Below are 26,463 nucleotides of genomic sequence, written 5' to 3' on the forward strand. Positions count from 1 at the left end.
CTCGTCTAACCCTGTCGTAGTCACGTCCGCCTCTATCAAAGCTCACCTCACCTCCTTACCCAGGGAGAACCTCCTCAGACACCCCCCCACCCCAAATGTCCCCCATCTAATGGAACAGCTGAAACCATCGTCAGTGGAACCAGCCTAACCAATCACTCCAGCTCCTCTCTGGACCTCCACATCTTTCCCAAAGTAAGGCCACAGAAGTCCCACTGATATTCTTTCAAAGCAACAACCATTGGGTCTCTTTATGCGCTCCTGAGAGTGGGTAACTCTTAATCTCAAAGGCAGAACCACAGCTCTCAGTGCTGCCCTGCACTGACGGACCGGGCGGTGATTTGAACCCACAAGCTCAGCCTCACTGTCCTGGACTGAAAAGCTCATAAAACTGGCAGAAGTGGTTGGTGGGTTAATTAATCATTGTAAATTGTCTGGTGATTGGGGTAGAGTTAAATCGGGGAAGGGCTAGAAGGGCCTATTCCACACTGCATCTCAATAAATAATTACTTTTGAAGTCTTTGTATCTACTCTATGACTCTTAGCAGGCTTCCCATCGAGGGGGAACATCTTCGCAGTTTTAACCCAGCTTAATCCTGCTCAGTATCAATCAGATCTCACCTCAAGAGAACAAAGGACAGGGGACTTGGAATTCCCCGGGACCAGAACCTTACAGATGACACTCCAGGCAAACGTTAACATTGCGTTTATTTGCGTATACTTCTAAATGAAAGAAACAAGGAAGGGTTTCAGAGATAGATTTTCACTGAGCTATTGGGCACGGGTTTGAGCTGAATCCCGCTGCTGCTCAGTGCTTTGGACGGCAGGTCCCCAGCGCCCCCCGGAGCCTGGTTCAAGGTTTTCGATGGCGTCACCAGATCCCCCGGGCACTCGCTGCCAAACGCGGGGCCCAAGCTACCGTAGAATCGATCCGGCGGCTCCATGGACACATCCAGGCTGAGAACTGGGAATAAAGCACAGACCAATAAAGTTCAAGGTCAAAGCAAGTCAAGGTACCTATATGTCACCATATACAAGCCTAGTTGGCGCGTGGCCTAGTGGGCAAGGCATCAGACTAGTAACCTGAAGGTCACCGGTTCGAGCCTCAGCTGAGGCAGCGTGTCTGTATCCTTGAGCAAGGCACTTAACAACACATTGCTCTGCGACGACACCGGTGCCAAGCTGCTTGGGTCCTAGTGCCCTTCCCTTGGACAACATCGGTGACGTGGAGAGGGGAAGGCCTGCAGCTTGGGCAACTGCCGGTCTCCCATACAACCCTGCCCAGGCCTGCTCCCCGGAAACTCCAGGCACAGATCCATGGTCTCTCGAGACCGACAGATGCCACACACACACAAGCCTAATATTCATTTACTTGCAGGCATTTAAAGGAAAATAAAGAGGTACAATAGAATTTATGAAAAACTTTGATTTATAATCAAAACAACCAATGTGCAAATGAAGTCCAATTCTGCAGAGAAATACAAAATAATACTGAGAAGGTGAGTAGTGGAGTATTTGGAAGCGAGTCCATAGGTTGTGCAGTTAGTTCAGAGTTGAGGTGAGTGAAGTTTTCCATGGCGGTTTAGGAGCCTGACGGCCAGGCATTCCTAAACCTACTGATGTGGGACCTAAGACTCCTGTATCTCCTTTCCGATGGTCGTAGCAGGAAGAGAACACGGTCTGCATAGTGGGGGTTCTTGATGTCGGACGTCGCTTTCTTGTGGCTCCTTGTAAGTGAGCTCAGTGGTGGGGAGGGCTTTGCCTGTGATGGACCGGGCTGTGTCCGCCACTTCCTGCAGACTTTTCCAACAGGTAAAGGTGAAGAGGGTGTCAGAAAGTGGTCATTCCTTCTCAGTTTAACGTTGGTTCTGAATCGTCAGAAGACAGAGTTAGCCGGCCGCTGTAGGCGAGTGGTAAAGCCTGGGGGGTGGGGGGGGCTGATGGTAATAAACAATGGAAATGGGTGCTTGATGGTTAGTATGGAATGATGGGCCAAAGGGCCTTTTCCATGCTGTATGACTCCATGATGCTGTTTGACCCCAGAGCCTCCATACCCTCACGTACCAGTCTCGGTATCTGACCCCTGACTAACACACTCCACCTGATATCCACAGTCTCAGGGGTTAATCTATCACCTGAACAGGTCCCAGCTCACAAACCTGACTCCTGACCTACATCACAATCAGACCTACTCTGATAGCCCCCCACCTAAAATACTGCAATCACAGATGTGAGTTACCTCCATGTCCCCATTAACTTCCTTAGAATTGGTGTTAACCTTTTCAGATGACGCTGTAAGGCTATGTCCCAGCCACAGGAGTATATACGGCTGGGAGAACGAGGTCAGCAGTGAAGGCTGGGGTGTACAGCGCTCTCTCCTTCCCCTCCACCAATCACATTGGGAGCCTGGAAGGTCACAGGTCACGGGTCCCACCAAAAACATGGAACTCTCCCCTCTGATCACACTGGGATCCAGACTCTGCCAATTCCACATTCCACAATCGTGCTTATGATTCAGATTCAGCTTTCGTTTATGGATGGGAAGGATAAGGCGGCCATGAGCCAGGTTGCAGGTCAATGGAACTCTGCAAAGTAACAGTTTGGCACAGACTTGATGGGCCAAAGGGCCTGTTTCTGGCCTGTCGTGCTCTATGACTCTGTGTACATACATAGAAACACGCAGCGAAATGTGTTGTTTGCGTTAACAACCAACACAGTCCAAGGATGTGTTGGGGGCAGCCCACAAGTGTCACCATACATTCTGGCATCAGTAACGAGCCTGCAATGTTTAATAGAACAACAACAGCCAAACAAACCCCTCTTCCATCCCTTCCACTCACACACACAGAGAGACAGGCTTCCAAACCCAAGACAGGACACCCCTGGGCCTCCAATTCTTGTCCACAGATTCTCAGACTTACAGACGTTGGGCCTCCAACTTCAGACTTCACCCCCTGCCTCCTCTGCACCCCTCGTTACTCCTTTGGTGCTGCATCTCCTGGCTTCTCCTCCCGGTCTCGCTGTCCTCTGGACTTCAATTTCCAGCTCTGCCGTCCGGACCACGCTGAGTTTGACCTTCAGGCCTAGGCTTAGGGACTTGCACAGACCTCTGACCCTGGGGGAAAGGGGAGGTCAGAGACCCTCTTGACTCCCGCCCTGGGAATTTCCAGCCCAGATAGACCTCTACACAGGACCAGGGGAACGCTGATCTCCTCAGCACCTGAGACTCGACCTCCAAGTTTGCTGACCTTCAACCAGAGAAAGCACCAAGCTGAATTCGAACTCCTGTACAGACACTTTGTTTACTACCAGTGACTCTGACACCAGCTCACCTACACCCTCATCTGACCCATAATCCTCTACTCTGCCTCAGAGACATCCCTAAAGGTTAAAAAGAAAACTAAATTTAATTCACAACCCTCAATAGACATCGCAGTTCAAAGAGCTGAGGGAGTGGTGGGTCTAAGTTAGATGAGGAGATGCGGGTTTGGCGTATAATGGGACAGCAGATTGCTCTTTCCCTTAAACAGACAGGAGGAGAACACCTTCTCCTCATCATTGGGATTCCAGGTCTACCCGACCAGCTCCTTGTCCAGAGAGCTCTCCACTATCCTGTGATGCATGGGTGCTGGGGAGGGACTAAAGAATGGGCAGGTGAAGGCTACTGAGGACAGAATTAAATCAGATCACTTGCCCTTATATCGCCTTTTAGGTTACCACTGGTCTCACAACATGTCAACTATACTGAATGCAACACACACAAAATGCTGGAGGAGCTCAGTAGCTCTGGCAGCATCCACGGAGATGAATAAACAGTCGACATTTCAGGCCCAGACCCTTCTTCAGCACTGGAAAGGGGAAGGGGAGGATGACAAAAGCAAAAGGTGAGGGGGTGAGGGAGATAGCTGGAAGGTGAAAGGTGAATCAGGTCAGTAGGAACAGCATAGGTTGGAGAGGAAGGATCTGATCTCAGAGGAGAGCAGACCCTTGGAGAAAGGGAAGAAGGAGAAGGAGAAGGAGATCCGGGGTCGGTGAAAGGCAAGTGAGAATAGGTAAGGGGCAGAGTGGAGAATAGAAGAGAGGAAGGGAGGGAGAAATTATTCCTAAAGTACCTTCATCCAAGAGCAACAGACCTGACTAGAAAAGCGGGGTATTGTTCCAGTGCAGGAACAAAAAGGCCAAGTGGCCACTTCTTGGGAGATTTATCTCCCAGATCCTTTGGAACACGATAAGTTTTCTAATTCTCCAATTGGTCAAACCACCTTTTTATCTCATCTTCTGGAACTTTATGATGAATAAAATCCACAAATAAACTATTTTTATTTGAGCTTTTCCTAAAATCTAATTGGTTGCTTTTGTTTTTTTTTTCTCTCTCGAGTGTTTGCCCAGTGCTGCTCTGTCAAAGATTTCTGGGCCTTCCCAGGCAACATGAGGGTTTCAACAAGCTGCAAAGCCTGAGTGAAGAGGTCCCTCCTACCTGGATCGGTGTTGTAGAGCCTTTGGTGTGAGAAGGGGTCATGCTTCTGAGACTTGTTATAGAGCAGGTAGACCAGTCCCAGGATCAGGATCAGGACTACCAGCAGGCCGACGAAGATCCCCAGGGTTTTCCCTTGTGGCTCAGCCTCCTCGGGTTTGAAATATCTCTGACCTGAAACTAGAAATGTAGCACGGGTCAATTGAGCCAACCCACTTTCGACTGTGTATTTGTCCACAATGAAAGAGATGCCTTATGAGAGAAAAAAAATAAGAAGGTCATAGAGTCACACAGCACAGAGATGGACTCTGTAGCCCAACTGATCCATGCCGACCAAGATTACCATCCAAGCTGTCCCATTTGCTCACATTTGGTCCATATCTCTCTAAACTTTCCCTGTCCATTGTTGGAGTGTAGAATTGGTATTTTTCTTGAAGTTACACTTTCCTGTGCTTACTTGTATTTTTAGATACCTCCAGTACCTAACAAAGTGGCCATTGAGTAAATGCTCATGGTCGTCTTCAGCTGTAGCCCTATCCGCTTCAAGGGTCAACATGTTGTGTGGTCAGAGATGCCCTTCTGCGCACTACTATTGTAACTGTGGTTATTTGAGTTACCATCATCTTCCTGTCAGACAGACAGACATACTTTATTGATCTCGAGGGAAATTGGGTTTCGTTACAGTTGCACCAACCAAGAATAGTGTAGAAATATAGCAATATAAAACCATAAATAATTAAATAATAATAGGTAAATTATGCCAAATGGAAATAAGTCCAGGACCAGCCTATTGGCTCAGGGTGTCTGACACTCCAAGGGAGGAGTTGTAAAGTTTGATGGCCACAGGCAGGAATGATTTCCTATGACGCTCAGTGTTGCATCTCGGTGGAATGAGTCTCTGGCTGAACGTACTCCTGTGCCTAACCAGTACATTGTGGAGTGCATGGGAGACATTGTCCAAGATGGCATGCAACTTGGTCAGCATCCTCCTTTCAGACACCACCGCCAGAGAGTCCAGTTCCACCCCCACAACATCACTGGCCTTACGAATGAGTTTGTTGATTCTGTTGGTGTCTGCTGCCCTCAGCCTGCTGCCCCAGCTTGAACCAATCTGGCCATTCTCCTCTGACCTCTCTCATTAACCCACAGAATTGCTATTCACTGGATGGTTTTGTCATTTTTGCACTATTCTCTACAAACTCTAGACTAGCACGTGAAGATCCCAGGAAATCACCAGTTTCTGAGATACTCAAACCACCCCATCTGGCACCAACAGTCAAAGCCACTTAGATCACATTTCTTCCCCATTCTGATGTTTGGGCTGAACAACAACTGAACCTCTTGACCAGGTCTGCATGCTTTTAGGTGTTGAGTTGCTGCCACAAGATTGGCTGATTAGATATTTGCATTAACAAGTAGGTGTACAGGTGTAGCTAATAAAGTGGCCACTGAGTGTAAGTACATGTAATTATTCAGTGAATTTTCCATTAATTACAGTACAGTTGCTTCTGTATTTTACTAGAAACTTCTTAGTTTTCAGTAACAGGTGTCATGCTGCTTGAATCTGGCTATTTTCTAAGTTAATAGTTATCACTGGTATTTTTGTTATCTCTAGTCAAGAGTATGAAATGACCAAGACTGCTTTTCAGTCCAGTTGCTTCCTTGTTCTCTCTGCTGCACCTCTTCATCTCTGCACTAGTAACGCTTCACAACATGGTCGTAAGCAACAGGTTTTACGCTTCATTCTTCGACTTCTGAAGAACCTTTGAAGAAGGTTCAGGATCCAACACTAAGTACCTGTCCTCAGACAGCTGAAGAAGCTCGGCATGAGCCCCCCCCCCCACCCCCCGATCCTCAGGACTTTCTACAGGGGGCACCATCCAGAGCATCCCGGCTGGCTGGTACGGGAACTGCACCACCCCACAGTCGCCGGGCACTGCAGAGAGCGGTACGACAGCCCAGCACATCTGCGGATGTGAACTTCCCTCCATTCAGGACATTTACAGCAACAGGTGCGTAAAAAGGGCCTGGAGGATCATCAGGGGCTCCAGCCACCCCGACCACAAACTGTGCCAGCTGCTACCGTCTGGCAAACAGTACCGCAGCATTAAGACCAGGACCAACAGCTTCTTTCACCAGGCCATCAGACTGAGCAATACACATTGATCTGATCACATATCTGACTATATATTGTACCTGACTGCGCATGCATTGTGGTGAACTACATATACCTGTCTGGACACGCCCCCTGATGACCGCTCCTGTGGCTCCTCCCACTGACCCCTGTATAAAGGTGATGGAGGTCTGAGCCCGGCCTCTCAGTCTCCAGGATGTAGTATGGTGGTCACTCACTGCTCGTTCCTTCTTCCAGTCAATAAAAGCCGATACCTCGCTTTTACGTCTCAGAGTGAGTTATTGATGGTGCATCATGCATGTATAGAATTGTGTATACAATCTCAGTGTTTGGGCAGTATCCTTCCACATTTCCCCTCTTTATTGCTTGTACATTGTCATGGAGACGCAACATAAAGATTTTTTTACTCCCTTAGATGTAAAAATAAATACAATATCATACAAGTGCCTTTAACATGTTGTTAATGGACCTGCCTCGACCACTTCCTCTGGCAGCTCATTCCACTTACTAAGCACGCTCTGGAGAAAAATCTGCCCCTTGTCCCTATTAAATTTCTCTCCACTTGCCTCTCATAGACCCAAGCTGAGTCTGGAAGAGTGAAAGGGGATCTTATTGGAACATTCTCATACTGAGAAAGCTGAACAGGCTCGATTAGAACTTGGATCACCTGACCCAGGTCTAATGGGACCAGACTTTCATACCTCCCAACAGAGTTATAGATAGTGTTTATTTTTCAGAGGTACAGGATGGTAACAGGCCCAGTTACCCACATGACCAATTATCCTACTATCCCCGTGATTTTGGGATCGGAGCACAGGATCACGGGGAGAACGTACCAACTCCTTAGGGACAGCGGTGGGAATCAAACCCCGATGGAAGATCTGGCACTGTAAAGTGTTGTGCTAGCCCCTACACTGCTTCAGTCGAGGTGTAACCAGTCGCCCAGGTGAGAGAGAGAGGAGGTGAGACCTTGTTGGTGAAGTTTGGGAGCTGGCTGCCCCCAAAGGAAAGCGGAAAGGGGGCCTTTTTGCGTTTAAAAGGCGGAGCAGATGATGTGGGGAGGGGGAGGTTACAGGGGGAGGCAGTTACAGACTGATCAGCAGGGGCAGTGCGCCATAGTGAGGCAGGCTAGAGGGACCGAGTGGCCGACATTCTCTCCCCGTAGGTCGTTCTCCGGGCTGACTAGTGTAGGCGTGAGGCGGCCAGCAGGGAAGGCCACCGTCGGCTGGAGGAAACGAGGCCCCATCCGCCCAGAGTGGGGGGACGGGAGGCTCGGCGCAAATGACAGGGGAGCAACTTTCAACCCTCAACTACACTGAAATGTAAATAAGTCACCCGGTCCTCCCTCACTGCTTGTGGGAGCTTGCTGTGCACATGCCAGCATCCGCGGTCCCGTTGGAGCAGAGCGCCATGTAAACGCAGCTTTTCTTGACGCCCACTCGGGTTTCATCACTCATAAGGCAAAGGGGCGGAATGAGGCCATTCTGCCCATCGAGTCGGCTCCATGGTGACTGACTTATTACCCCTCTCCCCGCTTTCTCCTGCCTTCACCTCGGAACCTTTGACGCCGCCGCTAATCAAGAACCTATCAACCTCCATTTTAAATGTACACAATGACTCGTGGGGGCCCTCCGGCTAAAGAAATCCCTCCTCCGCCTCCGGTATCCCACAACAGCGGTCCGAAAGCCCCCACCTCCTGTGTCCCACGGAGACCCGGCTCGATGCCTTTCCTCAGCCGAACCTGTCTCGGAGACTCTGACGGCACCGGCTCCCCCACTCGCCTCACACCGGGCTCCCTGTGAGCTCACAAAGCGGCCCTACACGGAGTGAGCCACGACATCGGGCATCGGGCCCCTCCCTCAACGCGGGCCCGCACCCACCGATCCAAGCCAGAGGGGAAGAAGAAAAGCGGGGAGAGAACTGTAACGATCCCGCCGCTCCTTCGCCTCACTGCCCAGCACGGGAAACGAAAATCCACCTCCCGCTGGGAACAGAGAGAGACTGACCACCACCCACACCCACCGAGAACCTTCCTCTTCTGTTGTGCTGACTGCGACTCGTACTTATCAGGAACCACAGGAGCCATAACGGAGATCAGATCCTGCCTCCCAAACCTGCTTTCATTGAACAGTTCACCAGGGTCCTGCGCGACTTGACCAACCCTGCTTCGGGTGCCAGAATAGCCTGCGGACTTGCCACCCCACATCTACCCGACAATTGCCTGCACTGCTTCCCGCGCTCCGACGAATAACTGTGGCACGCCCATGACCCAATGCTCCACTGTCTCTAGGACCTTGCAAAAATCACACCTCCCCGATCCCATGCTTACCAATGTGGAGTCTCGCCAACCACACACCTCCCATTCCTTCCAAAAAGCCACCTCCCCTGATGGAAACAGGTTGTAATGCCACCTCCCCACCCCACCCCTATCCCACAATTTCTGCCATTTCCCGATCCCAACCAACCTAGTACAAGACGTGGCTTCAGACTTTGCAACATTAAATATAATATTTAACTCTGAACTAGTAAGTGCCTGTTTCGCTATAACATTTCTGTCATTACCTAATACACCCACATGTACAAGTACCCAACAAAACAGTACAGTACTATTCCCACACTCGCCAGAACATATAAATCATAATACACATCGATCAACAGATTCCTTGAACACTTTGATTCCAGACTCTGCAGTCCCGAGGCAGAATCTGAGCAGGTCACATCCCTGTTTGGCTTAACTTGTTCAACCCATTGCAGACTGAAGATAAATTCTGCTGTTCAGACGGACAGCCCATCTGTGAGCCTTTTCCCCCGCCACAGCATTAAACCGAGGGATAAATATCCCAGAGCCCACCCGGTCACTAACCGGGTCTTTAGAATCATCTGTAAAGATAGGCAAAGAGGAAAAACACTGCTGCCATCAATAACCAGACACCGTCTCACCACCTACAAGATCCTGTCGATCCCCAGTAACGTCACATCTATTCCCACACCTGGGAATTTCCACGGAGGAACTCCTGGCCAGGCCACAGTTGGGCTAATCTGCAAATCCTCCAGACCATACTCCCGCAAATATATTCCCTAATTATCTGCCCAAAACATTTACCAGCTCTGTTAGTATCCGTTAAAACTGACTACGTCAAATGGGACATCCTCGGCCCTACTAAGGAAGACCAGAATGCAAGGTTCAATTTTTCTCTCTGTAGGACAAGAGGCATCTTGCCAAGTTCAGCCCCCCGGTGCATCGTTTGGGGTGGTCCGGAATGCCCCACTACAGATCCTGGTCTGCAGGACATCCAACCTATTATAAAACTGAATGAGCTGCCTCTCCATAAATCATGCAGCCATAATCCAGAGAAGAGCACATTAAAGCATGATAAATTATCAATAGAACACAGCTAGAAGGTCCCCCAGTCATACCCAGCCACCGAGCGCATAAAGTTAATGATCTGCTTCCATTTATCCTCCAAAAACTTTATATGTGTTCAACAAGTCAGTCTCACGTCCAGCCATAGCCCCAAATATTTTAACACAGGAGCCCTAGACAGCGAGCACCCATACCGAGTAAGGTGAAGTTAGATATGGCCCTTGTGGCTAAAGGGATCAGGGGGTATGGAGAGAAAGCAGGTACAGGGTTCTGAATTGGATGATCGGCCATGATCATACTGAATGGTGGTGCAGGCTCGAAGGGCCGAATGGCCTACTCCTGCACCTATTTTCTATGTTTCTATGTGAATGTTATCCAACCTATGTTTCCGACTAAAAACCATAGAAATTTTGATTTGGAAACCGAAATATTTAAACCCCAGTCCAAAGACCATTCTTCCAATGCTGATAACGCTGTTTGCCCCATCATCAGCATATAAAGCCAATCCAAACCCAGGCCCAAGACAAGCAGAAATATCATTAATCATCAGATTAAACAATATCGGACTAATAACACCACCTTGGGGGTCCCATTATCCACCACAAGCCCTAATGGACCTTCTTCACCCACCCTCCCTCTAAACAGCCGGCCAAAAAAAAATCCTATGCCCTGTTGTAAAACCCACCACCCAAAACCGTGCTTACCGAGTTTAATCAAAAGCCCCTCCTTCTATAGCATATTATAAGAATTTTCAATGTCCAAACACACTGCAACTACTGTTTTTTTCACTGTAAACGCTTTCCAAATATTATCTCCCAGTAGTACAGAGATCCCCCTTTACAAAACCCACAGTGGTAGTGACTAATTCTCTCTTCTCCAAAACAAACATCAGCCTAATTACTATCATTTTCTGCATTATTTTCCATAGTGGAGAGGCGAGAGCAATAGGTTTGTAGCTACTTGTCTGGTCAGATCATACCCAGGTTTAACATTAAGCAGCGCCACAGCCCTTTTCCGGTCTCCCGGAAGCATTCCTTGCTTCCAGACTTTATGATAACACCCAAGCAACTTCTTCAGGACTGCCTCAGGCAGATGCTGGAGCGTATGATAGCTCACCAGATCCTGTGCTGGGGCTGTAGAACTCACACAATCGGCAGCAAATTTCAGTTCAGCCAACCTAAAGTCATCATCCGTGGCACTCTCAAACATCTCTTATTTCTCCCAAATCTTCCCATTGTCCATCAAAGTACAGTGTGGTCTCTTAATATACTCGTCCCCTAAATTGTTTGCAAATGAGTTTCCTAGACATTTTCTTTGTCCATTGTAGCCAATTTTCCATTCTCCACTAACAGTGGAATCTGGGTATGACCTCAGTCACGATTTATTTTCTTTAGCATTCCCCAGACCACTGTCAGACCAGTTTCCCTCCCAATTGACGAACAAAATCCCCTCCAAGCTGCCCTTTTAGAATTGCTAGTTGCTCTTTTCTTTTGAAAATTCAGCAAACCTTGTTGTGTTAATCTATGTTTCAAAACACAAAACGCCCATCTTGGGTCTCTGCTAGCCTCTGTCCATTCCTGCGTTCACCAAGGAACACATTTCTTACTAACTCTCCTAGACACCAAAGGAATGGCTTGACACATAAACCAGAAATTACACTTTGATAGTCTTCTTCTATGGTACCGCCGAAAGACAACTTGTCAAATGATTTCTCACAGTCAGTGGAAAATTTTCCCCAGTTTTCCCTGTTAAAGCACCATTTAGCATTGGAACACAAAGTCTGACAATGAACCTTAACCCCTACAATACACAAGACTGGGAAATGATCACTCCCCATACAATCAGTCATTGTAACCCAACTGTCTAGCAAATGGAGCAGAGATAAGTCAAATCCAGACAAAAGCCCCCACCTTTGGCAATATCCACCCTTGTCTCTCTTCCATCATTTGAACAAACTAAATCATACTCTTCCAGAAAACCCTCTATTGCAGTTCCATTAGCATCTGTAGTCTTACTGCCCCACAAAATACTATGTGCATTAAAGTCACCACAAAAAATAATTTTACCAGAATAATTTCCCACTGTTCTCCCTAACCCTTCCACAGACAGTTCCTGACCTGATATTTATCAGCCTGATGGCTTGGGGAAGTGGCTGTTCTTGAGTGTAGGAAACTGAGGGGTGATCTTTATATGTGTGCAATATCACAAGGAGCATTGTTGGGGTGAATGCACGTAGTAATTTTTCCCAGGGAAAAGGAGCCTAAAATTAGAGGAACAACAACACACATAAAATGCCGGTGGAACACAGCAGGCCAGGCAGCATGTATAGGGAGAAGCGATGTCGACGTTTCTGGCCAAGGGTCCAAGGGTCTCGGCCCGAAACGTCGACAGCGCTTCTCCCTATAGATGCTGCCTAGCCTGCTGTGTTCCACCAGCATTTTGTGTGTGTTGTTGTTTGAATTTCCAGCATCTGCAGATCTCCTCGTGTTTGCTCCTAAAATTAGAGGGCATCATTTGAAAGTGAGACGTGAGATTTAATAGGAACCTGAGGGGCAACTTCTTCACACAGGGGTGGTCCATGTATGGAACGAGTTGCCAGAGGAAGTGGTTGAAGCAGGTGCATTAACAACATTTAAAAGGCATTTGGACAGGTATATGGACAGGCAAGGTTTAGAGGGATACAGACCTGAGTTGAGTTGAGCCTGTGAGCCCGGGCCAGGGAGTAGAAGTTGTAGAAGTCCGGGACCAAGGGCTGGATACCCAGTGGTGGCCTGTCCTGAGGTGCTGGCCTGTCTTTGTGAGGGGGATTGGGTGGGTGGGGGGAAGTGCAGGGTGGAAAAGAGGCTTGTTTTGCTGCTGTTATTTTTAGAAACAATCTACTCTGGAATTCTAGGGGTTGTGGTGTGTAGGAACTATCAATGTTTCAGCTCAAAACCCTGCGTCAGGATTATAGAACACAGAACATAAAACACAGAAATCTACAGCACATTACAGGACCTTAAGCCCACAATGTTGTACCAACCATGTAACCTACTCTAGAAACTGCCTACAATTTCCCTACCGCATAGCCCTCTATTTTACTAAGCTCCGTGTACCTATCTAAGAGTCTCTTAAAAGACCCTATCGTATCTGTCGCCAAGGTAGCGTCTAGAAATAATTGGTGGACTGAGGAGAGGAGAAAGATGACTCCAGGTTGAGCCAGGTAGGGCAGGTTTGAAGCCAACAGACAGAGGCAGGTTACTGATAAACGTATGTGGATAAAAACAAAAGCAGCAAGAAATATCGTGGGGTGCAGGAGAATGAAGGTGGTGTAGGCCTCCGTTAGTCTCGATAGACCATGGATTTGTGCCTTGGGAAGTTTCCAGGGCGCAGGCCTGGGCAGGGTTTTTTTTAATGGAAGACCGGCAGTTGCCCATGCTGCAAGTCTCCCCTCTCCACACCACCGATGTTGTCCAAGGAAGGGCATTAGGACCCATGCAGCTTGGCACCGGTGACATCACAGAGCAATGTGTGGTTAAGTGCCTTGCTCAAGGACACACACGCAGCCTCAGCCAAGGCTCGAACCAGCGACCTTCAGATCACTAGACGAACGCCCTAACCACTTGGCCACGCGCCAATAATGAAGGTGGAAGCAGCTGCCAGAAGGGGAAAAGCAGGAACATAAAGGTTGGTGGTCATGGACTCTGAACTGGGGAAGGTGAGAATGGGGACCATTAGGAGGGAAGGGGACAGCAGGTGGAACCAAGATAAGATGGGAAGAGAGGAGAGAGCCGATGGATGAAGTCTGTGGGGGGTGGATAGAGGGAAGGGGATGAAAATGGTTGAATGGGGACTAGGAGAAAAGGGAGGAAAAAAATAGGGGAACCAAGGAAGATTGTCTTTACCTAGTTTGGTGGGAAGGTTTCTGGACCCTTCAGTTCTTACTGTAGTTGGTCCTGCCAGCAGGGTTGTCAAGTGTTCCTCTGATGGGGAAGCCATGACAGAGGGGGCCGCAGATGGTTGGGTCATGTTGGGGCTGTCATGATCCATACCAGGCCAAGGCTTGGTGGTCAGATTCACAGCCTGTGGTGAGCTGGTCACCAACGTGCCTGGCTTTCCCGCCTCTCCCACTGAGCTGATAATCCGTTCTCCATCCTGATCTGCTGTCACGTTGAGAGCGGTGAAGGAGCCATTGAGGGAGATGTTTGCGTTGGTGGAAGTGTCCACTTCGGAGCTACCCTCCAGGCTCTGGTCCAATGTTCCGTTGGTGTCCTTCAGTAACCCTGGGAGAGGGTAGCTGCCACCACAGACGTCGCAGGATGTCACCAGGGTGGATCGGTCCGTGGACGGGGCCACGGATGGATGCAAGAGACCACATAGGAGAACGACAGTGGGGAAATGCAACAGAGGATTCATTGGCTCCCACAGCACGATGTCCCAGGTCTCAGGTTCTTCGTTGCCTTGAGAAGAAAAGGAAGAGGAAGAGAGAAAATTAACCAGCTGGAGTATCTGGACAATTGAGGCAATGCTGAAGCTCTTAACCAGAATCTGAGTCCCTACCCCAGAGTGGAATAGTAGTGCAGAGGGTAAAACTGCCACCCATAACTCTGGAGACCCAAGTTCAACCCTGACCACTGGTGCTGTCTGTGTGGAGTTTGCATATTCAACCTGCGATTGTGTAGATTTCATCCCACATCCCAAAGATGGGGTGGAGGGGGGGTCGGTGGGTAAATTGCCCCCAAATGTGTGAACGTGGGGTGGAATCTGAGTGAGATAATGGGAATGTTGGGGAATTAAAAAGGGTTAGGGTGGAATAAGTGTAAATTGATGGTTTGCATAGACACAGTGGGCCAAAGGGCCTGTGCTACCTCTCTCTACAACACTGCCAGGCTTTTAGACTAAGTTGCTAAAGAACCATTTAAATTTATGTTGAAAGTTCAAAGCAAATTTATTATCAAAGTACATACTGTACACGTCACCACATCCAACCCTGAGATTCATTTTCTTGCGGGCATTCACAGTAAATACAAGAAGCACAATAGAATCAGTGGAAGACGACACCCAACATGATTCACAAACAACCAAAGTGCAAAAAAACTCAACAAACTGTGAAAGTACAAAAGAGAAAAAAGAAAGAAATAATAATGATGATAATACCATCGAGAACACGAGAAGAAGAGTTGTTGAAAGTAAGTCCATAGGTTTTGGGAATTTAAAGTTACTGACCCTCTCCACCTCTGATCCCCTGATGAGGACTGGCTTCGGTTTACTCCTGAAGTCAATAATCAGCTCCTTGGTCTTGCTGACATGGTTGAGGGGTAGTAACTGTTCCTGAACCTGTTGACGTGAGTCCTGAGGCTCCTGTACCTTCCTGACGGCAGCAGCAAGAAGAGAGCATGGCCTGGATGGTGGGGGTCCCTGACAATGGATGCTGCTTTCCTGTGGCAACACTCCACATAGATGTGCTCAAGGTGGGGAGGGCTTTCCCTGTGATGGACTGGGCCGTTTCCATTACTTTTTGTAGAATTTTCCATTCAAAGGCATTGGTGTTTCCGTACCAGGCTGCGATGCAAACCGTCAATATACGCTGCACTGGACACCTATAGAAGTTTGTCGAAGTTTTAGAAGACGCGCTGACTCTTCGCAACCTCCTAAGGAGTTTGTAATTGCACCTACGTGCTGGGTCCAGGACAGATCCTCTGAAATGATAACACCGGGGGAATTTAAAGTTACTGACCCTCTCCACCTCTGATCCCCTGATGAGGACTGGCTTCGGTTTACTCCTGAAGTCAATAATCAGCTCCTTGGTCTTGCTGACATTGAGTGAGAGGTTGTTGTCGTGGCACCACTCAGCCAGATTTTCACTCTCCCTACTGTATGCTGATTCTTCACCACCTTTAATTCAGCCAACAGCACTGGTGTTGTCAGCAAACTTAAATATGCCATTGGAGCTGTGCTTAGCCTCACAGACATAAGTGTAAAGCAGAGGGAAGCAGGGGGCTAAGCACACAGCCTTGTGGTGATGGAGACCGTGGAGGAGATGTTGTTGCCAATCTAAGCTGACTGGGGTCTGCAAGTGAAGATCCAGTCCCACAAGGAGGTATTGAGGCCTCGAACTTGAAGCTTATTGATTAGTTTTGATGGGGTGATAGCGTTGATTGCTGAGTTGTAGTCAATGAAGAGTATCTTCACTGTCCAGATGTCCCAAGGTTGAGTGAAGAGCCAATGAAATGACATCTGCTGTTGACCTGTTGTGACGGTAGGCAAATTGGAGTGGATCCAAGTCACTTCTCAGACACGTGGTGATGTGTTCCTCAGAACACATCATCACTGTGGATGCAAGTGCTACTAGACGATAGTCATTGAGACGTAACCCCAGCTACTTACTTTCTCGTTGATTTGTTGCCTGTGATGTGGGTGTTGACAAGGCTAGGTCCACCCCTAACTGCCCATGGGATGTGGAAGTGAGCCTTCTCAGTTTCCGTGTGTGGTGAAGATATTCCCACAGTGCTGCTGGGTGGGATTTCTGCAAGTCTGAGAAGAGAAAAAGCAGTCAGTGTGGTTTGCCCATGGGGAACCTGCAGGTGGTGGCGCCCCCTTGTGCCTGCTCTCTTCAGCCTCCTTGCAGTCCATGGGTTTGACCATTGGGCCATAAGGCGTAGGACGCGTCTGCTCCGCCATTCCATCATGGCTGATTTATTTTCCCTCCACGTCCACTCTATGCTTCAATGAGACCCTTCCTCATTCCTCTGATGCTCAGGTCCATCCTAGGATACACTGTGACACAGAATCAGAGAGGTAGACTGGGGTCATTGGGTGTTTCAGGCCTTTCAACATCAGATATACTCGCCCAGCTGACCCAGTCGGGGTTGATCACTCCCCAGCTTGTGTCCCAGCAGCAATGGTCAATGGGTCACGTCGCTTGATCCAGAGCCATTTGGAGACCTGCTCAGCAGCCTCTGGCATGGTCCAATTGCCTCTAATGCCAAGCTGACAGTAGGTTCTACACAAGTAGCCAGCAAAACCTCCACACGCCACCTCTGTAGGCTCACGGCATGCCCTCTGGCTCTGCTCCACAGCTCCAGCAAGTACAGGCCCAGAGCCATCAAGTGCTCCTCCTACATTAATCCGTTCACTCCCAATGTCATTCTCATGAATATTCTTCCTTAGACATGGAGCTGATCACAACTGTGTTCGGACCCATGCCTCATAAAGACTCAGGAGATGGTGAGTGATTCCAATGAAGGTACATCTGCCCATTAGGTCCCATGTTGCTGTTCAAGTCCCAATGTGCATCGAGTGTCCATCCAGTTGACTATCAAAACCTCCGGTTGCATCAGGTTCCACTGCTCTGACATTTCATTTCACTCTCTCTGAGTGATAATATGCTTCTTATCCACCCCAATGGTTTAGCCAATTATTTTAAATTTCTGTCCTCTTGTTAGCAAGTCTACTGCCAATGGAGATGCCTCATTTACTCCTATTGCCATGATTTTAAACACATTATCAAATTTCCCCTTAACCTTCTCTGCTCAAGGACAACAGCCCAGCTTGTCCATGTAATCAAAGTCCTTCATCCCTCGGAAATTCCCAATATACCTGGAACTCTAAGGTGGCTGGGCAACAAGATGAACTACAGAATTCTCTCTCTCTCTCTCAGTCTCTCTCTCCCTCTGTCTCTCTCACTTTCCCTCCCTCTCTTTCCTTCCCTTTTTTCTCTCACTCTCCCTCCCCCTCCCTCCTCTTTCTCTCTCTCCCTCCCTCTCTCCCCTCCCTCTCTCTCACTCTCCCTCCTTCTCTCTCCCTCTTCTCTTTCTCTCTCTCTCCTGTCTCTCTCTCACACACACACAACCTCATCTCTATGTTCCCCCCCCCCCCGCCTTCACACTCTCACAGACCTTCTGAGGGTTTGGTATCAGTTTCCGCTTGGCTCTGAGATTTGTAATCGCCTCTGAACCACACGGGTGCCAGTACTCACGGTGCAGGGAGCAGAGTGGCGCAGCAGTTCTCTCTCCTCTGTGTCTCAGCCCCTCCCGGCACCTGGGCACAGATGAGATCACACGCACCTTGTTACCTCCCAGGTGACCTGTGATGAGCTGTGTCAGGGCAGGAGAGATCCAGGAAACAGCCACACAACAAAGACCTCTAGAGAGAGAGAGAGAGAGAGTGTATCTCGGGATTTCACAAGACTCAACATTTTCATAGTAACACACAAAATTGCTGGAGGACATCAGCAGGTCAGTCAGCATCGATGGAAAGGACATTCAGGGAACCCATTTTGAACAGTGCCCAGCTCAAATGTTGTTTTCAAGCCCTCAGCAATTCTGGAAGAGGTGATGGAGCAAGGTCATGGGTCACGGAGGTGTAGCTGCCAGAGTGGTTGGCACAATCGATAAAAAGCTCCTCTCAGGTGGAATCCCTGGAGCTGTAGATACTTTCACCCAATTAACCCGGGCTGCAGCGAAATCCAGGATCGGGATGTGAGAACTCTGGATTGCATCAAACCCACCTGAGGGTGAATTCACACTGCTCTCTCCACCTAGCTTATAACGTTTATGAGAATGCAACAGATATTTCAAAAGCACAGAATTTTCTAGAAAGTGATCGACCTTGATGTTGAAGTAAAGATGTGGATGAAAGACTTTGTTTTACAGATTTTTTTATCTTGCTATTCCTTGAACTACAGCAAACAGTCAGGACAGCAGAAAAGGTCGCTGGTCGCAGAGATTATCACTGCAGGACTTGTATGCGTCCAGGACAAAGAAGTGGGCAGGAAAAAAATCATCACAGACACTACCCACCCTGAAAACTGTCCTTTAGGGTTATTAAAACAAAAACCAAGCCATCTTAAAACTTTCTTCACCTGATCAACCATTCTACCTATTACCCCTGTCACTACACTGCAAACACTTCAAACCACTTTTTATAAAGATGCTTACATTGTAAATACATGCTGGTTTTTATGAATTATGCACATTTTATTCCATATCTGTACTTAAACTTCCAAACTTTATTTTTATATAATTTATTATTGCACTGGACAACAAAGGTTTTGCTTCCTGAATACTTTTGGGTGTATCTCATCAAGTTTGGGCTGCTGATCTTGAAAATCACCATGAAATTACTCTATCACGAGCTGTTGTTTAGAAATTGCCTGTAATTGTTATTTTCATTCGTAATTCAAGTCAGAATAACTGATTGCAAGATTAAGGGAGGCATTTTTGTTGGTCCACAAATCCAACAGATCATTATTGACGGGCAAATCGAAGAACTTCTACTGGGACTGACTAAAATCACATGGAAGGCATTCAAGGATGTTGTTGAAAATTTTCTCGGCATCTCCAGAGCACCAAACTATGGGCAGCTTCTTAACAACGTGCTTCAAGCATACAAAACCATAAAGTGCAACGTGCCACTAAAGATTCATTTCCTGTATTCCCACTTAGATTCTTCCCTGCAAATCTCGGCGCCGTCTGTGACGAGCACGGTGACAGGTTGCAGTTATGGAGAAACGGTTTCAGGGCAACTGGAATCCATTAATGCTGGCTGATCATTGTTGGACACTTCAGCGAGAACCCTCAGACACTGAGTATGAATGGAAATCATCAACAAAACATTTTTAGCTTAGTTGAGCTATTACAAAGCCTCAGCACCATCATACAATTAAAGACCATTTATTAATTATTCAATAAAAGTTAATTTCTTGTTTCTCCAAATTCCTATGTGATACTATAGTTTGAAATTGTATTTTTGTTCAGCTTCAAACTGTCTATCATAAACAAAAAAAAATCTGAGGAAGTAACACTTGCAAAAAAATTTGACGTCCTGTGTTGTTGACCTGTTTTTTGTTGCATGCCGTGCCCTGAGCAACTCACCACAGCAAATCTCTAATATGAGTAAATGTAGCTGGTGAGTAAAGTTGATCCTTGATCTTCGATGCCTTTCTTTGCTTTGGGGCCAACTGGGCTCTTTCTGAATTAAAGTGCACTATATGGGAACAACACACAGCAAGACCTCATAAACGAAAACGCGAGAGACTGCTGACGCTGGAATCTGAGGCGACAAACAGTCTGCTGGAAGAGCTCAGCAGGTCGAACAGCATCTGAGGAGCTGTCGACATCTTGGGTTAAAACCCTTCATCAGTCCTGAAACATCGACAATTCTCAGGATTGGCGCCTTGGCTACAGGTGGATAATCTGTTTTGGTTTCAGGATCGAAATGTGAATATCGGGCAGGACACAGGGTATAAACTCTCAGTGCTGAGAAATACTAAATAATCTTTTCTCCAGGGTAAAAGTGACAAGCACCAGACAACTTGCTTTTAAGGTTAGAAGGGAAAGGTTGAAGGTGACGTGAAGGGAATTTTTTTTTATGTAGAAGGTGGCGATGCTTGGAATGGGCTAACACGAGGAGTAGTGGAATCAGGCAGTTTGAGGGAGTTTAAGATTTTTAATAGACACATTAATATGAAGGGAATGGAAGAATATGTATGCTACACAGGAAGGGGACATTAACTGTTAATTGGCATCAAGGTCGGCACAACATTGGGGCCGAAAAGCCCGTCCAGGGTTTTACAGTTCCTAAACAAGAGGAAATCTGCAGATGACGGAAATCAAAGCAACACACACAAAATGCTGGAGGAACTCCGCAGGCCAGGCAGCCTCTATGGAAAAGAGTAGACAGTCGACGTTTTGGGCCGAGACCCTTCGTCAGGACCGGAGAAAAAAGACAAGGTCAGAGTAAGGTTGGGGGGGAGGGGTGGAAGAAGTACAAGGAAGTAGGTGATAGGTGGAACCGGGAGAGGGTGACGTGTGTTGATTGGTGAAAGAATTAAAGGGGGAATTTGACAGGAGAGGACACAAGACTATGGAAGCAAGGGAAGGAGGGAGAGGCACCAGAGGGAGTTGATGGGCAGGTAAGGAGATAAGCTGAGAGAGGGAAATGGTAAAGGAGAGGGGGGGGCAATTACCAGAAGTTCACAAAATCAATATTCATGCCATCAGATCGGAGGCTACACAGATGGAATTTAAGGTGTTGCTCCTCCAAATGGAGATTGGCCTCATCGAGCCAGTAGAGGAGGCCATGGACTGACATGTCGGAATGGGAATGGAAAGTAGAATTGAAATGGGTGGCCACTGGGAGATCCTGCTTTCTCTGGCAGATGAAGTGCAGGTGCTTTGCGAAGCAGTCTGCCAATCTAGATCAGGTCTCACCGATATACAGGAGCACCGGATACGGTAGATGTCCCCAACAGACTCACAGATGAAGTTTCGATTTCACCTGGAAGGTCTGTTTTGGGGCCCTGAGTGGTAGTGAGGGAGGAGATGTAGGAGCAGGTTCTTCACTTGTTCCGCTTACAAGGTCAGGAAGGAGATCAGTGGGGAGGGACGAATGGACAAGGGAGTCATGCAGGGAGCGATCCCTGCGGAAAGCAGGGAGCGATCCCTGCGGAAAGCAGGAAGTGGGGGGGAGGAAAGATGTGCTTGGTGGTGGGATCCCACCGGAGATAGCAGAAGTTACGGAGAATTATTGACACGTACAAACAAGCTGGATGAACTCAGCAGGTCAGGCAGCATCCATTGAAAGGAGCAGTCAACGGATTCTGCCCGACCTGCTGAGTTCATCCAGCTTGTTTGTACGTGTTGATTTGACCACAGCATCTGCAGTGTACCTTGTGTTTATTATGGAGAATTATGTGCTGGACACGGAGGCTGGTGGGGTGGTAGGTGAGAACAAGCTGAACCCTATCCCTGGTGGGGTAGTGGGCAGACGGGACGAGGCCAGACATGTGCTAAATGGAAGAGATGTGGGTGAAGGCAGCATGTCCTCTTTCTTTGAAGAAGGAGGACACCTCATTAGTTCTGGAATGAAAAGCCTCATCCTGAGATCAGATGCTGTGGAGACGGAGGAATTGAGAGGAGGGGATGGCATTTTTATAAGTAACAGGGTGGGATGAGGTATAGTCCAGGTAGCTGTGAAAATCAGTGGGTTTATAGTAGATACACAAGTGACAGGGTGGGAAGAGGTTTCTACTCTACATTTATTAACATTTAGAGTCTGGATCATGGGGGAGGGGTGCAGTGGATGAACATATACTTTGGGAAGATCAGGGAACTGAGGACTATGTGGAACTGTCACTGGAGAGGACATGTGGCGGGGGGGGCAGTTCAGCTGTGATCATATTGAAGCAGTGGAGGTAGGTCTAAGTGGCTGAGTGTCCTTCTCCTGCTCCTGTTTACGGTTGTCGTTGGATGCTAACATCTGTGCCCTCCCTCACAGAGCGGCATCCCAGTACCGAGACCCCGGTTTTACTCAGTAGCTGGTGCTTCCACTTGAGATTCTGCGTCCCACTACCTCCACAGATGCTGCCGTAAGACCAGAAGAGATAGGAGCAGAATTGGGCTGCTCTGCCATTTGATCATAGCTGATTTGTTATCCCTCTCAGTCTCATTCTCCTGCCTTCTTCCAGTAACCTTTGACACCCCTACTGATCAAGAACATGTTAACCACTCCCTTAAAATATATCAAATGACTTGGCCTCCACAGGCGCCTGTGGCAAGGAATTCCACAGATTCACCGCCTTCTGGCTGAAGAAATTCCTCCTCATTCCTGTTCTAAAAGGACGTCCTTGTATTTTGAGACAGTGGCCTCTGGTCATAGACTCTCCCAGTACCGAAAACATCCTCCTTCTGTGTCCATTCTAAGCCTTTCAATATTTGATGTTCGATGTTTCAATGAGATTCCTCCCCCCCCCCCCATTCTTCTAAACTTTAGTGAGTAAAGGCCCAGAGCCATCAAGATGTCCTCATATGTTAACCCTTTCATACTGAGAATCATTCTTGTGAACCTCCTCTGGACCCGCTCCAAAGCCGGCACATCAGACGTCAGGAGCTATCAGACTCCTCGATACCCGAAGCCTGGACTGACACCTTTCCCTATTGTCCTGTTTATTATTTATTGTAATGCCTGCACTGTTTTTGTGCACTTTATGCAGTCCTCTGTAGGTCTGTAGTCTAGTGTAGTTTCCTCTGTGCTGTTTTTTTTTTACGTAGTTCAGTCTAGTTTTTTGTACTGTGTCATGTAACACCATGGTCCTGAAAAACGTTGTCTCATTTTTACTATGTACTGTACCAGCAGTTATGGTCGAAATGACAATAAAAGTGACTTGACTTGACTTGATCTCTTCTTTTAGATAAGGGGCACAAAACTGCGCGCAATACCCCAAGTGTGATCTGACCAGTGCCTTGTAAAGCCTCAGTATTACTTCCTTGCTTTTATATTCTAGCCCTCTCGAAATCAATGCTGACTTTGCATCTGCCCTCCTGACCATCAACTCAACCTGCAGGTTAACCTTTAGGGATTTCTGCCCTTGGAATCCCCTTGCACCTCCAGTTTCTGAATTCACTCTCCATTCATAAAGGCATGACCATACACTTACCTGACCTGCTGAGATCCTCCAGGATCTTACAGGGTGCTCTGGATTCCAACACTGTGCCCCCGTTTGTAGACGTGTCTGTAATTCTCATAGTGGCTTCATCAGTCACCACCAGAACCAGAGTGGAGGTAATTCCTCCTCAATGTCAATGACACTAACTTGGTGGGTCTTGTCGATAGTTAAGTCAAGTCAAGTCAAGTCACTTTTATTGTCTTTTCGACCATAACTGCTGTTACAGTACATAGCAAAAATGAGACAATGTTTTTCAGGGCCATGGTGTTACATGACACAGTACAAAAACTAGACTGAACTACATAAAAAACAACACAGAGAGAAAAAACAACAACTACACTAGACTACAGACCTACCCAGGACTGCATAAAGTGCACAAAACAGTGCAGACATTACAATAAATAATAAACAGGACAATAGGGCAGTAAGGTGTCAGTCCAGGCTCTGGGTATTGAGGAGTCTGATAGCTTGGGAGAAGAAACTGTTACATAATCTGGTCGTGAGAGCCCGAATGCTTTGGTGCCTTTTCCCAGACAGCAGGAGGGAGAAGAGATTGTATGAGGGGTGCATGGGGTCCTTCATAATGCTGTTTGCTTTGCGGATGCAGCGTGTAGTGTAAATGTCCGTAATGGCAGGAAGAGGGACCCCGATGATCTTCTCAGCTGACCTCACTATCCGCTGCAGGGTCTTACGATCCGAGATGGTGCAATTTCCGAACCAGGCAGTGATGCAGCTGCTCAGGATGCTCTCAATACAACCCCTGTAGAATGTGATGAGGATGGGGGGGCGGGTGGGGTGGGAGATGGACTTTCCTCAGACTTCGCAGAAAGTAGAGACGCTTGCATTGAACTATGGTGAGATCTTGATCAGTTAGGGAGATGGGCTGAAGAGCGGCATATGCAATTCAAGTTAGATAAGCGTGAGGTGATGAATTCTGGACAGTCAGACCAGGATAGGACCATGGGACCTATAGAGTGGATGGCAGGGTGCTGACGTACACTGTGTAACCCTCTCACTGGGCTCATATACAGACGTGGCTCGTCAGCTAACTCTGCTGACAGCCACAGGACGCAGCGGTGAGAGGGCCACTTTCATAAATAATATACATCTAGGGTGTGGGTTTCAACCAAACAGGAACGCGGTGATGTTCCGATTTTAAGGAATCTCGATTTGAGTGAATGCTGTGTTAATACTGCCTGCACACAATTGTCGGTAGCCCAGAAATGACAGATCGTACATCAGCACATAAAATTATAAAGATAGTATATTTATCAAATTTTCAACTTTTACCAACAGTTACAGAAAAAGAAAAGAGAAATATAAGAGTTGATTACAGTTAAACCTGTCCAATGTGCACACAGACGTTGGAGCTTGCACTGGAATATTTGGGGGTGTATCTCTTACTCACACGCTGGACCCACTGTCTGTGTGAACACACCCACCACAGTCCGAATTTCCCTCAAAGACCATCTCCAACAAACCGACTCTCTCTCTCTCTTGGGAGTGTTGGCCCTTCCTCCTTGGAGCCACTCACCTGCACAAAGCACTTCTTGCAACGGGGACTCTCCTTCCAACGGCAATCTGCGGCATCCTCCCTCGTGCCCCGCTCTGCAGCTCCCGCCAAAAGACCCCAAACCGGTCGGCTGTCCTGAAGAAAACCCCTCCCCCGCAGCGCTCTGAACCTTCCCACACATCCCACAATTCTGACTGGCTGACTCACGTTCCGAAGTTGGACAACGTGGCCGAAGCATTTTCCAGCATGCCACACCGCTTTTATAGAAAACTGCCAATATGAACTACCCCACAGCGTAGCAGTGGAAATCTTAACCAGAGCATTACAGCTGTACAACAGAAGGAGCTGGGAGTACGTGTACAATTCGCTGACAGGGGGCTGCACAAGTAGGCAGGGTAGTGAAGAAAGCATTTAGCCCACTGCCCTTCATTCTGACGGGACACTGAGGTTAGAGTTAGGGGCATTACGTTTCAGTGATAGCCCATCTCTGCAAATACTGAATTGTCAGCCGCAGTGAGACTGGGTAGCACAGTTCTCCCTGTGACCATGTGGGTTTCCTCTGGGTGCTCTGGTTTCCTCCCACAGTCCAAAGACGTAGGGGCCGGGGTTAGTGAGTCGTGGGCGTGCTACGTTGGCACCGGAAGCACGGCAACACTCGCGGGCTGCCCCCCAGACCACCCTCTGCGTCGGCCATTGTCACAAATGGCGCGTCCCACTGTACGCTTCGATGTTTTGATGGACGTGTGACCAATAAAGCTAATCTTTAAAGAGAGAGGACAGATATTGGAAAGGGAACTAGGAAGAGGGCAGGGTTATGAAGCAAACCCTTCAGCCCATCAAGTCTGTGCTAGCTATCAATCATTCCATTTCACTCACCCCAGATTCCACACCTCACCCACACACTGGGGACAATTTACCCACCCACCTGCAGGCTTCTGGGAACAACCAGGGGAAACGCGTGCAGCCACAGAGGATACGTGCAAACACCACGCGGACAGCGCCGGAGGTCGGGATCAAACCGGGAACACCAGAGGCACGGGCCAGACCGCTGTGACACCCAGTACCGTAAAGAGAAACACAGAACTCAGGTGATCTTGTTCCTCCTTCGTTCTGAGGCACAACAATCGTCATGGCAACCCCGCCCGGAGATTTGTTCGTGCAGTCGGCTCACATCATTAATCCTTTGCATCATTCCCTCGCCATTAACCCTTCAAGGCCCAACTTTGTCCCAGTCCCAGTTACTCAAAATCAATCCCAATTCCAATTAAAACTTGCAGCTAATGGAAACAAATGCCTGGGATCTATAAATTGCCACGTCAGTATTTCAAGAGCATTTCAGGAGTTTAGAGGGATACAGGACAAGAGCTGGGAAAAGGGATTTGCTTTTTGATCATTTTGATCGGCATGGACATGTCTGGGTTTGAGTGTCCTTTATAAAGTACCACTCTATAACTCTAGTATTGTAAACATAATTTTAAACTCATTTATTTTTATGTGAGCTATATAAGAGTCTTTTTAACAACTATCACCAAATCTCTTCCAAAGACAATAATAT

The 26,463-nt window shown here is 47.9% G+C and overlaps 1 protein-coding gene across 1 annotated transcript; it reads right to left on the reverse strand.

The window, feature by feature from the left end:
* Positions 1-696: 696 nt before the first annotated feature.
* LOC140719193 (uncharacterized) lies at positions 697-26,039 on the reverse strand. Its single transcript, XM_073033631.1, has 5 exons — positions 25,834-26,039; positions 17,927-18,093; positions 13,854-14,408; positions 4,475-4,651; positions 697-961 (listed from the first exon to the last, which is right to left on the reverse strand). Exons 1-5 carry the CDS (start codon positions 26,037-26,039, stop codon positions 747-749), a joined length of 1,320 nt encoding a protein of 439 aa, XP_072889732.1. The 3' UTR covers positions 697-746.
* Between the last annotated feature and the right edge of the window lie 424 nt (positions 26,040-26,463).

The sequence above is a fragment of the Hemitrygon akajei genome, chromosome 31 (genome assembly GCF_048418815.1).
Source record: "Hemitrygon akajei chromosome 31, sHemAka1.3, whole genome shotgun sequence".
In the NCBI taxonomy this organism is placed as follows: Eukaryota; Metazoa; Chordata; class Chondrichthyes; order Myliobatiformes; family Dasyatidae; genus Hemitrygon; species Hemitrygon akajei.

Bases quoted from the DNA above. Each gene is read 5' to 3' on its own strand.
- LOC140719193 (XM_073033631.1), bottom strand. From the start codon at position 26,039: ATGACGATTGTTGTGCCTCAGAACGAAGGAGGAACAAGATCACCTGAG. The intron at 18,094-25,833 runs GTGGGTGGGTAA...CTCTCTCTCTAG, and splicing joins TTGTTCCCAGAAGCCTGCAG to AGGTCTTTGTTGTGTGGCTG. The intron at 962-4,474 runs GTAGGAGGGACC...CTTTATTCCCAG, and splicing joins GCTCTACAACACCGATCCAG to TTCTCAGCCTGGATGTGTCC.